Here is a 15,284-nt window from a genome sequence, read left to right as displayed (position 1 = left end):
CTATTTGACAGACTTTACAAAAACATTCAGTGATTTAACTTCTGTCATCCCAATAATGACCTTAGAAGTCAGGTGGTATTATTTTCCTCATTTGCCAGTGGAGAAATGGAGGCCCAGAGGGCTTCATCCTTGCCCAAGATCGAATGAACACAGAAAGGCAGACGTGGACTTTGAATCGAAGCCATCTGTCTAGAACCTGTGGGAAAGAGTTAACTTCAAGGCCAAAATGGGGAAATCTCTGAAAGAAATAAAGCAGGTACACAATTCACAGTTCTAGCGCCAGAAAGTGCGACGGAAGGGAAATGGAATCGGAGGGGTGAGGAGAAGACGTGGAACGATATAATCGTTAGTAGATGGTGGATATGAATTGTTCAGTGGGGAAGAGTATACACTATATGATATCCTATCACTTTGCTCTCCAACTAACTCACAGGATGAGCACGACAGCTGTCAGCTTTTCAACCAGAAAGGGCAAATGTTAGAAAGAACACTTGGAAGTCAGATCATTGAACTTGTGGTTCTCTTTAAGGTTTCAGTGAAGTGATTACATCTTAACAAAGAACCAGCAATAGAATCTTAAACTTTCCTGAGAGCAAAGTATTTGCCTTGTCATTGTTCCCATAAGTATATCTTTACAACTTCCTTGTTTGATATCCTGTAATTCATTTTCAACATGTGGGGAGCAAACCAACTCGAGCTGTTCCTTCCCGAGGAATTGGAGGTGTGCGGTCAAGAGGGCGCTGGCTGTCTTGGGGGGGGGTGTTCTTTGCGTAGGAGCAAACTGCACTCATCAGAATTTCAAGGAGCTGTCTGTCCTGAGCTGGTTGGGTGGGATGGCTACTTTTTGGTGTGTCCCCCCCAACATCTCTCAATGCTTTACTTTCCTTCAAGAAATTTCCCTTTTGGAAAAGTCAAGTTTTCCAAGGTTTAACCCTCTCAGTATTCTAGATTTTTTTTTTTACTACCTTTTAAATTCGAAAAGACATCTTTGATGAGAGAGTATGTACTTCACAGGGGGAAAAAGCACATCCAAATACAACTCCTGCTGACTCAAGGACCTTCTGATCTGGTAATGGCAGGGTTAATGTGGGGGCCCATGAATTTGCAGATGAAGATCCTAAAGGATATGTTGAATTGGAGGGGGTTGAGGAAGCAAATTTCCTGATAGTGCAATTGGAGGAAACAGAGTATATAAATGCAGGATGTTGATTTACTTAGCATAAAAAAGAAAACAGCTCATGGAAAGCATCAAGAATCTCAGAACATTGGGGCGCCTGGGTGGCTCAGTCGTTAAGTGTCTGCCTTCAGCTCAGGTCATGATCCCAGGGTCCTGGGATCGAGCCCCACATCGAGCCCCGCATCGAGCCCCACATCGAGCCCCGCATCGAGCCCCGCATCGGGCTCTCTGCTCAGCGGGGAGCCTGCTTCTCCCTCTCCCACTCTGCCTGCTTGTGTTCCCTCTCTCACGGTCTCTCTCTCTCAAATAAATAAATAAAATCTTAAAAAAAAAAAAAGAATCTCAGAACATTATTCCTGAAAATGACTCATTAGCAGGGGACGCCTTGCTTTTTGTTCATTTTCCCTTGCCCAAATGTGCCTAACATTCAAGGGGGGGAAAAAGATCTGTGTCTTCATTCTTTATTTTATTGGTTTAATGTTGGTTTTATATTTGGTTTAATACTGTTGGTTTTATATTGTTTTTTTCCCCAGTTTTACTGAAGTATCTTTGGCATATAACCTTGTATTAGTGTGTAACATAGTGATTTGATACATGTATATATTGCAAAATGATCACAATAAGTTCATTAACATACATCACCTCACATAGTTACAATTTTTTTTTCTTGTGATGACAACTCTCTTACCAACTTTCGAATATACAATACGGCATTGTTAACTATGGTCACCATGCTGTACGTTACATCCTCAGACCTTATATCTGGAAGCTTCAATCTTTTGATCCCCTTTCCCCCATCCTCCATCCCCACCCCTACCCCTTACCTCTGGCAACCATTGATCTGTTTTCTGTATCGATAAGTTCAGTTTTTTATTTTTTTTAAGATTCCACATATAAGTGAGATCATACAGTATTTGTCTTTCTCTGTCTGACTCATTTCACTTAGCATAATGCCCTCAGCATCCATCTGTGTGTCACAAATGGCAAGATTTTTTTCTTTTTCATGGGTGAATAATAATCTGTGTGTGTGTGTGTGTGTGTGTGTGTGTGTGAGATTTTCATTATCTGTTCATCCTTTGACAGACACTTAGGTTTTTTCTATGTCTTGGTTATTGTAAATAATGCTGCAATGAACATGGGGGTATAGTCAGCTTTTTGAGAGTGATTTCATTTTCTTTGAATTATTGCTATTTTTCATTGTAGTAAAATACATATATAACATAGAATTGGCCATCTTAGGGGTGCATGGGTGGCTCAGTCGGTTAAGCATCTGCCTTTGGCTCAGGTCATGATCTCAGGGTCCTGGGATGAGCCCTGTGTGGGGCTCCCTGCTGAGCAGGGAGCCTGCTTTTCCCTCTCCCTCTGCCCCTCCCCCCCCAGGCTTGCTCTCTCTAGCTTTCTCTCTCAAATAAATAAATAAAATCTTTTAAAAAAATTGGCCATTTAACCATTTTTAAGTGTACAGTTTAGTGGTTTTTAAAAATTCTTTAAGTACTTGAAGGTATATAAATATTTTAAAGGGCATAGAATGTATTTTATTTTTCATATATAATTTTCCTAAATCTATATGCCCATGTTAAGTATCCTAGGAATACAGAATCTATACCTAATAAGTGTGTAATTGATACTCCATGTTGCAGAATGTTAATGTAGACATATTTTATTATAACATAAATCAAGTAGTGCATTTTCCCCTATATTAGTAGGTTTGATACCAGGAAATAAGTTTCCTTAGAAAATAAGTTTGACCCAGCATCCTGGGATCAAGCTGGATGTCTCAGTTGGTTAAGCATCTGCCTTCAGCTCATGTCATGATCCCAGGGTCCTTGGGTCAAGCCCTGTGTCAGGGCTCCTTGCTCAGCAGGGAGCCTGCTTCTCCCTCTACCTGCTGCTCCCCCTGCTTGTGCTCTCTCTCTCTCTGTCAAATATATAAGTAAAATCTTAAAAAAAAGAAAAGTTTGAAAGTTTTTTTTTTTTTAATCTTCCTTTCCCATGTGGACAATAAAGACTTGATACCAGTTTATTTGTGAGCAGATGGAGAACACCCTGGTTCTGGGCAAGCCTGGGTGGGCCCAGATCAAAGAAAAATCTGGGAGGGACAGGGTATGGGTAGTGAGTTGGGGCCAGTAGGGGTCTAGGACCCAAACCAGGCTCTCTTGGACAATACTTTAACTTGCCCCTTTGCAAAGCTTGCATTTTCAAGTTCAAGCAGAGACAATTCATTGTTCAATCCAACATCATTGTTACACCAGAAGGTAGGTGCCCATTGCACATTTGAAAGGAGCCTAAAGTGAGTTCCTTGAATGGTCCATCATGAGCATATTTGTGATCAATACCAGATTCTGTGCCTAGACTGGGTGTAGGGGTGCCTTCTGGGTGAAATGGCTGGGGGAGGATGGGGGCGCAGGGCCTTGACCTGAAATTGCCTTTGCATGACAAGGGCAGTGTCTTTACTTACATTTGTGTGTGCATGTGGGGTGCCTGGGGGAAGACAAAGAGATTACTGGGGAGCAGGGAGCCTGAAAAGCCACACTGGGCATGTTCATAGAACCAGTTGTATACTTTTAAATGAAACTCATCATATAATCTTCACTGCAAACCTGCAAGGCAGAAATTATTATGCCCATTTTACAGATACAGAAATTGAGGTTATAAACTAAGGTCACAGAGTTCAGTGGCAGAGTTGAAATTCTTTATCCAGTTCTGTCGCACTCCAAAGCCCTCGGTACTCAGTTCTCCCACCTCTGAAGCAGACATCCCTCTGTCCCTGTCCAGCGTGCCCCCGTTTGCTGTGGAACAACTAAGAGCATTTACTTTAGGGTCTGGAAGGCATTTCTCTTGGTAGTCCTCTGCAGGCAACTGCATTCTCCAAGGAGTGGTGGGTGCACCTGTGATGACCCTGGCTTTGAGTAGCCCAGCGTGGGCGGGGGCGTGGGTCTTGCTGCGCGCAGACTCGCGCAGACTCACGCGGAGTAACAGCTGTTTGTGACTCTCTCTCTAGGAGTTAGCTGTCCCCGTGGTCCACGATGGCGGCGCCCTCTTGGCTTTTGTCTGCGGTGTGGTCTACACGCTCCTGCAGTCCATCATCTCTTACAAATCATGTCCCCAGTGGAACAGCCTGTCCACATGCCACGTGCGGCTGGCCATCTCTGCTGTTTCCTGTGCAGCCGTCGTCCCCAGTATCCTTTCCACATTTGTCAGTGTCTTCACAGGCTTGACCCTTCTCCCACTCCACCAAAAGAGTATGAAAAAAAGCAAAGGTTAACAGCCCGGTTTCCACGTGCTTCAGGAGAACAATTGGGAGAAAAGTGTAGGTCGTTAAGAAAATATCTCAACACTGTCTGGTTAGCTCAAAACAATCTTTGGGGGGAATGTGTGCAAGGAGAATGGAAACATGTCGAAACACTTTAGTCTGTTTACTTTCCTTCCAACAGGGAAAGTTTCATAAGCAATGGGAAAATATTTATTTTTCTTTGTAGTGCTTGGTCAAAGGCACCAAATATTGATATTGTACTTAAAGTAACAGCCCTGTGAAGTCCCAAGAGGCAGTACTCTGCCCTCACCCTGCACGTTGATGATTCATTAGATGGTTCGATTTACCCGTCTGTGTTGAGAGGTTTTAAAAAGCTCTATCATTTATTTCTAAGGCAGTTGAAATACGTTTAGCCTTCTCTTGTTATCACTGATTCCAGTTGCAAAATGAAATCTCATTCCATTTTCTAATTCAACAATGTGAAAAGAAAGTATCAATTTAAATGCCTGTGCGTTCTGGTTTAGAGGAAATGAAAGCTTGATCTTTTGCTCTTTCTAGAGGTATTTAACAGAAAAAAAAAGCTGTGTCTTTAAGATGTGGAAAATTCCCCATCTTTCGAAATACCATCTGCTGGGGCGCCTGGGTGGCTCAGTTGGTTAAGCGACTGCCTTCGGCTCAGGTCATGATCCTGGAGTCCCGGGATCGAGTCCCGCGTCGGGCTCCCTGCTCGGCAGGGAGTCTGCTTCTCCCTCTGACCCTCCTCCCTCTCATGCTCTCTGTCTCTCATTCTCTCTCTCTCAAATAAATAAAAATAAAATCTTAAAAAAAAAAAGAAATACCATCTGCAGTCCTATCAGACAAAAACTGCAGAGCCATCAAAAGATGGTGATTCCTGTCAGACTGTAGGAAAATAACAACTATTTTATTAGCAGAAACTTTCTTAGTCTGGATTGGGTTGTGGTATAAAGTGGGCAAGCTTGAGTGAAAATGCACCATGTGCTTCTAAATAGTAAGTTTTGCATTTCTCTTTTAAAACAGAAGCTATACAAAATGTGAAGCCTAAGTACGGTTTTGGGTTTTGGTTTTTTTTTTTTTTTTTCATCTTAGGGAAGGAAATTTTTAGTTACAAAATTTCTAAGCACAGAGGAAGCAAATCCTACTGTTGAGAAATTTAAACAAAATACATACCCTTGTTACAAAGATAGTTCCTTCGCAATTTCCCTGTCCTATTTATGGATTGAAGACACTCATGTTTCTCTCCAAATATATCCACTTAAAACTTCTAGCTTGTGTTAGTTGTAAAATTTATAGTAGCAGTGTTCGTAGTGTTAAAGCCAAAGTTTCTTGGTGTAGGAAACCTTTGCTTGCTTCCAACTTGAGAGGCACATCTTTAGATGTTAAAATCAGAGAGAATTTTAGTAAGAATAAGCATTTCAGGCCTAAGAGTTTCACATACAAATAGCTCCCATTTCTAGGTGATTCTTAGGAGCCATGCCAAGGGATTGCATCCCCAAGCAGAAACAGGTCATGTCCCTGTATTAAATCAACTCGAATGAATTAATCCGTATGGAAAGGTCTTTTGTCCTAAGCATTAGCATGGTATTTATATTTCTTTCCAAAGATTTCAAAATATCTTTAAAATGCCCTTGTCTCTTCTTACTGTAATATTTCTGTGAAACATCCTCACTTGACTAATGAAGAAACTGAAGCAAAGATGAGGCAGTTGCTAGGATCTTGCTTCTAGGCCCTCCCTGCGAGACTATCCATCTTGCTCCTGGCTTCTAACACTTTCAAAAGCCTTCACAAAATCACTAACAGCATAAAGCCCAGGTTCCTTCGCTTGAGACACATAGCCTGAGACTGCCTATTGAGTATTTTTTTTTTAAGATTTTATTGATTTACTTATTTTCGAGAGAGAGAGAGAATCTCAGACTCCTCACTGTGCTCAGAGCCCCATGTGGGACTTGACCTCATGACCCATGAGATCATGACCTGAGCTGAAACCCAGAGTCAGCACTTAACAGACTGAGCCACCCACGTGCCCCATGAGACTGCCTGTATTTTTTACCTCATTCTTACATGGTCTCCCCTGGACTTGCCCGTTTCCTGTTCTCTGCTTTTGCCCATTCTGTCCTCCCTGGCTGGATTCTCCTCCTCCACCTTGTTTTCTAGAGCTGAGCTGTCCAGTACGGTAGCCACTAGCCACATGGGGCTACTGAGCACTTGAAATGTGGCTGGTTCACATGGAGACATGCAGCTAAGTGTAAAAACCACACTGATTTCAAAGATTTAAGAAGAAGAAAAGGAGAATGTAAAATATCTCATTATTAATTCTTTATATTAGTACATGTTGAAATGATAATGTTTTTGATATATTGGGTTAGATAAGATATATTATTAAAATTAATTTCATTTGGTTCTATTTTATTTTTAAGTAACCTCTACACCCAACATGTGGCCCAGCCTCCCAATCCTGAGATCAAGAGTCACATGCTCTACCGACTGAGCCAGCCAGGCGCCCCTCATTTGGTTCTTTTTAGTTTTTTTTTTAGTGTAGCTACTATAGTAGAATTTTTTTTTTTAAGGAGATAGAAGTTTATTGAAGGGAGAAGCGGGTAGGGCAGCAGAGGAGAGGCTATCTGCCTATGGGAGAGCATTTTACAGGGGTGCCTGAGTGGCTCACAGTCGTTGAGCATCTGCCTTCGGCTCAGGTCATGATCCCAGGGTCCTGGGATCGAGCCCCGCATCAGGCTCCCTGCTCAGTGGGAGCCTGCTTCTCCCTCTCCTACTCCCCCTGCTTGTGCTCCTGCTCTTGCCATCCCTCTCTCAAATAAATAAATAAAATCTTTAAAAAAAAAAAAAAGAATATTTTACATTACACATGTGGCTGGCATTAATTTCTGAGGTGATGCTGCTCTAGAGAGCTCCTCAAGCCTCAACTTACATTAGGCTCAACTCAGTGAAGCCTTTCCTGACCCCTAAAATCCCATTCCACTCTGAATTCATAATTTTCCCTCTGAGTCATCATCGTGCCCTATTCTTTTCTGTCTTAATGCAGCACATTCCCTGGGCTTCATCCGACAAGGCTGTGATGTTTCCAAGAGCTGACACCAAGTCTGTTTTGCCAGAGTTTTCTGTCTCCCCCTTCCTCCCCACCAGCATGGTACCTGGTGCACAGAAGATAGGACTTGAGAACAAAGAGTTAAGAGGCTTTTAAACTATTAGAAACAGAAATATGGTAATGACATGATCAGAGAATCTTTTATTTTGAGAAACCAAGAAGTGTTAAGAATTGCAAAATATTGGGGGGTAGGGAGGGCAGGGAGAGGAGGTGCTGACTCTGAATTCGGAGGAAGTTCTAAACTTGGCATTGACTCAAAGCTTTGAATTCATAACTGTTTGCAAAAGCATTTTAAGATCATCTCATCTCTAGCTTTCTCTTTTGCCTTTATAAGCTCCATCAGAATGGCTGTCATGGCTCTTTTGCAGACAGCCCATGGAGGCTCTAGCCTCAGTCCCCGGCACTGTTTGGCCTCTCTGGGTATCCCCGAAGGTCAGAGGTAGGATGTATCTCTTTGATTTGTAAACCCTTTAGGCCTGGAAGGAAGGACTCCGTTTATACCCAAGGACTTGATGGAATAAGTCTGTTTTTTTAAAGACAGTAGTGTGAATCTGTAGCTTGTTTTTGTAGAGGGACCTTGGTAGTTTGTGATGCTTTGATACTTTGAAATGTTAATTTTTCCTTAAAGCTGTTGCCTTGAAAATAGGATTTTAGGGAAAGAGTATTTTTATTCAATACTTTTATTTAGGGAAAATAGTATTTTAGGTAAAAAGTACCCATCTGTCATTTTGACCAAATTTAAAAAGCACATTGGAGCAAAATGGAGCCACAGAAGAAAATTTGACTATACGTAACCGAAAAGGTATTGCTAAGGAACGACTATAAGTCCATGTTATAATTTAAATGCTATCACAATTGAACTTAAGCTTTGAGATTATAAGAAGCTGACATAACATTTCTGATTGCAGAAATGTTGGTATTAACATTTTAACACCGTGTGATGATTATTAGAAGAATAGTCTTAACATTAAAATACCTGTATTTTTTTGGAGCTTCCTTAACGATTTCCCTTTTTTAGTGATTGCCTGTGCCTCACTAATTTCTATAACCAAGCTGGAGTGGAATCCCAAAGAAAAGGTAAAATTTAACTCATCTTCAATATGATTGTTGAACCTGGTGCCTGGGGATTATTTTCAAAATTTTGAGTTCCTAATTGAATTTCCTCATCAAAAGAGGTCAGACACTTAATGGTAGGGGCTGCTGTGAATTAAAGTATATGGAGGTCCAAGGAACGCGGGGAGTGGTGAGCAGAGAGGATGAGACCCGCTCCAGCACAGAGGGCTTTTGTTTCAGGATGAACTGGAGAATAAACTATCTGTGCGGGCGAGGAGTTTGTGCAAAGCTCTAAGAGGTAGGCAGAGAGGCTCCTTCTTGACGTAGGTGACCCAAATAAGCTTTTGAAGCCTTTTGAACAGGCAAGTACATTGAAAGAGTATTAGCGGGTACCTATTAGTCAGAAGCAACCCTGGGATAAAGGACTGAGGAGAGAGCCTGGAGTTAGGGTGGCAGGGAGAAGGCAGTTCTCTAGTTTAGATTTCAAATCAGGATTGGCCTAGGGGGCTCAACATCACTCATCATCAGGGAAATGCAGATCAAAACCACAATGAGATAGCACCTCACACCTGTCAGAATGGCTAAAATCAACAACACAAGAAACAACAAGTGTTGGTGGGGATGTGGAGAAAAAGGAACCCTCGTGCATTGCTGGTGGGAATGCAAACTGGTGCAGCCACTGTGGAAAACAGTATGGAGATTCCTCAAAAAGTTAAAAATAGAACTAGCATATGATCCAGTAATCACAGTACTGGGTATTTACCCCCAAAATACAAAAACATTAATTCGAAGAGATACATGCACCCCTGTGTTTATTGCAGCATTATCTACAATAGCCAAATGATGGAAGTAGCCCAAATGTCCATCCATAGATGAATGGACAAAGAAGATGTGGTATATATACACAATGAAATATTACTCAGCCATAAAAAGAATGAAATCTTGCCATTTGCAACGACATGGTTGGAGCTAGCGAGTATAATGCTAAGCGAATAAGTCTGAGAAAGACAAAAAACATATGATTTCACTCATATATATATGGAATTTAAGAAACAAAACAAACGGACAAAGGAAAAAAAGTGAGAAAGAGAGAGACAAACCAAGAAACAGACTCTTAATTATAGAGAACAAACTGATGGTTATTGGAGGCACAGTGGGTGGGGGGTATGGGTGAAACAGGTGAGGGGGATTAAGGAGGGCACTTGCTGTGATGAGCACCAGGTGATTATGGAAGTGTTGAATCACGATGTTGTACACCTGAAACTAATATAACACTATGTTAACTATACAGAAATTAAAATTAAAAACTTTAAAAAAGGGAATTAAAAAAAGGTTAGCCTAGGGTAGAAGTATGAAGGGGAAATATTCATGGGTGTTGGCAAGTGACAGACATGAGAATAGAAGGACATGAATCAAAGAGGACTTTCAGATGTTATCTTGGGGGAAGCAAAGAATCTGTCCCCGTGAGCAGAGAGAAGCAGAGTCCCAAACAGGAATAAATGATTCCATGAGGGGAAGGTGGGCGGGTTTGGGTTTAGAACTGTTGAATCTGAGGCTATAGTGAAACATTAAGGAGAACTGCCCAGTTACTTGTGGGACTAGACCCGTGGGGGTACTGGGAACCATCAGGACACAGAGTATTTCCAGCCCAAACATCAGAACACCTGGAACTGAATGTTTGGAATTGAGATGGACTCATGCCACGAGGTACGCATAGTGGTGGCTCATCTAGATGCCATATGGGGAATGAATGATGCCCAGGAGAGGGGAGTTGGTGGGAGAACAGCAGTTTGTTTTTCAAGGGGCAGGGTAGTTACTGATGTTTTTCCAAAAAGCAGTTTCAGTAAAATGTTGGCTTTAGGCCAATTGCAGGAGGGTAAAGAAATGGTGAGAGGGGTGGTTCATTCATTCAGCTATATGAATGTTTGGAAGTGAGAGGAAGAGGAGAAATAACATGGTGGCTAGAGGGCCAGTGGGATCAGGGGATTTTCCATGGCAGGATTCTGGCATGTGATGGAAGCCTGCAGGAGACTACGGAGAAGGGAAACCTGGGTGGCTCAGTCGGTGAAGCATCTGCCTTCAGCTCAAGTCATGATCTTAGTGTCCTGGGATCCAGCCCTGCTTCCCGCTCCCTGCTCAGCGGGGAGTCCGCTTCTCCCTCTGCCTCCTCGCTCTGGGATCATTCTCTTCCTCACCACCTTAGTCTCTCGAGACTGAAGAGGGTGAGGAAAAGAATGATCCAGGCAGAAGTTTAAAAAAAAAAAAGTCCTTTCTGAAAGCGAGACCTCACAGCGAGGTGGCTTTGGATGTACTTTACCAGTTCAGCCACTGGAGGGAGACCTTCCACCACAAATCAAACACAAAACCAGCTGCTGGGAAGGATTCATCAGACTATATCCCCCAGGCAATTAAAAATTGTTTTTCATTTCATTTTCTATCTTAAAAATTTGAAAAGTACCTCATTTTCTGCTCACGCCATAAATTACCATGCCGCTCTTGTATTGCTTTCTGTTCCCAGTATCAATGAATGCACACAAAACTCTTTACATGAATTCACTGAATGGAATAATGGCTTAGGTACTGCCCCAAACTTCTGTGGCGTGCTTGGAGCTTGTGTAGCACATTCCTGTGCATTCACTTACTTGGTAGGGATGGTGAGAATTCTAATATCATTCTCTCATGTCATGTGGCAAGGAGATTAGAGCTTTGCCTGCATTCCCACAAGTGTAGTGGAAGAGTCTGCACTCCTAGTTCAGTGTGCTTTCATTAAATATGCTAAAGAAATCTTCCTCCCCCAATTCTGTTTCTATTTTTATAAGCCATCTTCACTGTCCGAGAACGATAAAGGATGAGGTGGATCTCCTGGTAAGGTCACCAAAAGGAGGTGGGGGCCTCAGTTCTCTACATCCAGCGTAGGCTGATCTGGTTCTCCCTAGTGTGAGCTGGATGAGGACAGGGATGGATATGAACGTGCATGGGGAGAGTGAGGAGTGCTCTCTGTGAGAGTTTGATGCACCGCAGTGAAATCTTCATGGATGAAAACTGTATCAGAGAAAGCACCTGTCACCATGGAACCAACCTGCAGCCCACCATATTTGTGTATTCATGCGTGTAACCTATAGCAGAGCAGAGTGAAGTCTGAAAAAAAAATAGGTCACTATTTGAAATCAGAGAACTGATGACAGTCCACAGGCCTAATCTGGCATGTGGGCTCAAGTCAGAATGCAGACATGCAGTTTGCACTCAGTGTTTATTTTATTATAGTTAAGTAGGTTCCACACCCAGCGTGGAACTCACAACCGGGGCTTGAACTCTCAACCCTGAGATCAAGACTTGAGCTGAGATCAAGAGTCAGACACCTAACTGGCTAAGCCCCCCAGGCCACCTTTGGATGGTGTTTAAAAATGCTTTTAAAGTAATTTACCGCATTTAAAAATCAGGAGAGATCACACCACACACACACACACACACACACAGAGGCTTTTTCTTAATCTCTCAGAGCAACACGGGGGTTATATTTTCCCATTTGGTGAAAATGGAATTGAGCTGATGAGGAGTGGGTTCCCTGTCCCCCCTCTCTTTTTGCAGCCATCAGTTCCATTTATTTTTATTCTCTGGCCTCCATAGGAGGAACCCCCAATTAAAGCCTCCACTCTTGCTTTCCATTCTCTCATCTCTGCCCCCAATAAGGTAAGTTACCATATTGATGTCTCCTTAGCTTTTGCTCTGTGGCTGTGTTCTGATAGGACCTTTTCTGTAGTAATAGAGAAACACAACACCCGTGGAGATAGCCATTGTCCTCTGCGTGCGAGCATTCATTCTTTTTAATAAGGGCCCACAAGCTGACTCGATGTTTTTTAAGCATGCATTTCAACTTTGGGATTCCTAGCAGTGGGAGAGCAAGTCACGCCTTGAGTGGAAAGATTTTCTTCTCTCTCTCTCTCTTTTTTTAAGATTTTATTTATTCATTCGAGAGACAGAGATACAGAGAGAGAGAGAGAGAGCATGAGCAGGGAGAGAGGCAGAGGGAGAGGGAGAAGCAGGCTCCCCACTGAGCCAGGAGCCCATTGTGGGGCTCGATGTGGGGTTCGATCCCAGGACCCTGGGATCATGACCTGAGGCTAAGGCAGATGCTTAGCCATCTGAGCTACCCAGGCGCCCCAGTTTTTTCTTCTCTTGAGTCCAAATTTGCTTCCCATTCTCAGCCATTCTGTGGCCCTTATTCTGCCTTTTTTTTTTTTTTTTAAGATTATTTATTTATTTATTTGACAGAGAGAGACACAGTGAGAGAGAGAACACAAGTAGGGGGAGTGGAAGAGGGAGAAGCAGGCTCCCCGCTGAGCAGGGAGCCCGATGTGGGGCTTGATCCCAGGACCCTGGGATCATGACCTGAGTCGAAGGCAGACGCTTAATGACTGAGCCACCCAGGCGCCCCTATTCTGCCTTTTTGAAGTGCATAGACTAAGTCTTAAAACCAGAGTGCATGAGAGCCTGAAGAACTTTTGGGATAATTGCGTTCATGTTCACATCGGGCAGGTGCCCTGATGTTCATCCACCTGGCCTTGCTCACTGTGTTTTCTCAAGGGGTTGACTTATGCTCACCCGACAACTTTCCTCTCTGGTCTGACCAGCTTTTTATTTCAGTACATACACTACAGTGAATGTATTTCCGCTAAATTCTGTTTCTTTATTGTTGCTTTTAGGATTATATATATCACGTAGTGAGTGCAATCTGTGAATGGACAGTGGCCTTTGGTTTCATTTTCTACTTCCTAACATTCATCCACGATTTCCAGGTAGGTATTTACCGGTTCATATGTTATAATTGCTGACAATTAGGGTTAGGAGAACGCCATAGAACATTTCTTACACTTAAAAAAAGTAAGAGCGCTATCTTTCTTTTTACCCTTATGTGTTTGAAAAGATATGTAAATATCATACAGTTTAGTTTATTCCCTAAGGGAAGCATCTCTAACAGCTCTCCCAAACAATGACATTTTCATATGTTCTCTGCCCCCTTATTGCTCATAGTCATAGATCCTGGTTATTAGCTTTCTGAGGAGGCCTTGCTGACTAGTTCCAAGTAAAAGGAAATATGTCCTTTTAATAAAAGTTTGTTGTTGAAAAATGTTTCCAAGGCAGAGAGTAGGTGGGACCTTATCAGGTTTGAGAACAGAGAAAATCGTACATTTTGAAACAAGTGAATTCTTAGCTAAAAGGATATAGAAAACCAAGAAAATTCTTTCAGACCCAACTCAAACTCTGCCAAAACCGTAGTGAGGTTATCTTGGAAGGGTGGGTGCGGAGCTGTGGGGAGTTGGTTGCTGGCACTGGTTTACCTTCTTTGAAACCTTTTTCTTTTGTTTTTAATAGAGTGTCACCCTAAGAATATCCACAGAAATCAATGATGATGTTTGAAGAAAGAAGAATGATATCTCACTCAGTGAGAGTCGCAGACAATTTCTGGAAGTGGTAGAGAGGACAGACAGGGTTTCACTGTTGCTCTGAGTGGAATGTATCTGCGGCACGTCCACGACTTGAATTTCTTTAAGAATTCCCAATAGTTGTACTATTTCCAAAGGTATGTTTTCCTAGAGAATGTAGAGCATATACGGCATTGTAGCAATGTTTTTATAATTTTCCAAGTAGACACTTTTTTTACATGAACAAATTCATACGGAAAAGAGAAGGTGTTACAGAAAATGGAGAGTTCTTATTTTTGCACAGATTCTGTTTTGTGTTTTCTTTGTGTGTAAGTGATTTGTGGGAATACACTAAATGAGGAATTCACTAACAAGTAAAATCAGGGCATATTCATTTTTAAATTTTATTTTTAGAGAATGAACAGTCTAATTTTATATCATGATAGCATTTATAAAGCTTGATTTATAACAATCATAAAGATTTAGGTAACAAATGAACACTAACAAGGATACTCTGATTTTTAAGTGAACTAAGCAAAATGCTTCTATCGAAAGGCCTTATTGACTCTCTCTCTATGCACATTAACTCTAAGTGAACACAGAGTACCTCAGTTTTTAAATTCCGTCCCCTGTGGGCCTCCCTGCTCACAGAGCCACAGCTTTTACCCTTGCTGCCAGCTGGCATTCCATAGTGGGCCCAATTCCAGATGAGATGAATTCAGCAAAACAGATTAAAAAAGCCTTAGAACAACGATAAAGTGGAGGTGAGCACCTGACAAGGAAAACCACACTGGATTCCGGATTGTTGTCCTGGCTGGATAAGCAAGGAGGGAAAGTATCTCAGGGACCATTTGTCGAAGGCAAGATTATGGAAAGAGACCTTTGGTTAATACTAAACCTCCGCAAAAGCCAATCTGTGAAAAACATTAAAAAGACCATTAGTAAAACCACCCTTTACTGTCACTGGCATAAAGTGATCTACATACAGTTTGACTCAGAAGCTGAAACTCACGTCTGAAATTCATTTCTTGCCACTAAACCTGTGGAAGAGAATGTAGGTCTGAGACAGAGAAAGAGAGGGTGCAGAGTGCAGGTTATTTACTCCTTCTTTTAATGCCCGTGGCTGGATGTTTGCACATTGTATGAAATGGGAGTCGGTCCTTTATTAAGCATGACCGACAGACTCTTCCTTCTCACCCAAAGCACAAATGACAAAGGAAAAGCAAATTGTTCCAGAGCAAGAAGTGGGCCTTGACA

At 42.2% G+C, this 15,284-nt stretch overlaps 1 protein-coding gene across 1 annotated transcript in view; it reads left to right on the top strand.

The window, feature by feature from the left end:
- The window catches only part of DRAM1 (DNA damage regulated autophagy modulator 1), a 36,286-nt gene extending 22,068 nt beyond the window's left edge, over positions 1-14,218 (top strand). The window contains exons 4-7 of the mRNA XM_021687565.1: positions 4,179-4,356; positions 8,570-8,628; positions 13,308-13,400; positions 13,978-14,218. Of these exons, the coding sequence (XP_021543240.1) occupies positions 4,179-4,356; positions 8,570-8,628; positions 13,308-13,400; positions 13,978-14,022 (375 nt within the window). The 3' untranslated portion in view covers positions 14,023-14,218. The remainder of the gene's footprint in view (positions 1-4,178; positions 4,357-8,569; positions 8,629-13,307; positions 13,401-13,977) is intronic.
- The last annotated feature ends 1,066 nt before the right edge of the window (positions 14,219-15,284 follow it).

The sequence above is a fragment of the Neomonachus schauinslandi genome, chromosome 5 (genome assembly GCF_002201575.2).
Source record: "Neomonachus schauinslandi chromosome 5, ASM220157v2, whole genome shotgun sequence".
Lineage (NCBI taxonomy): Eukaryota > Metazoa > Chordata > Mammalia > Carnivora > Phocidae > Neomonachus > Neomonachus schauinslandi.
The sequence above is the reverse complement of the archived record's forward strand: the minus strand, read 5'-3'. Positions and strand labels throughout refer to the sequence as shown.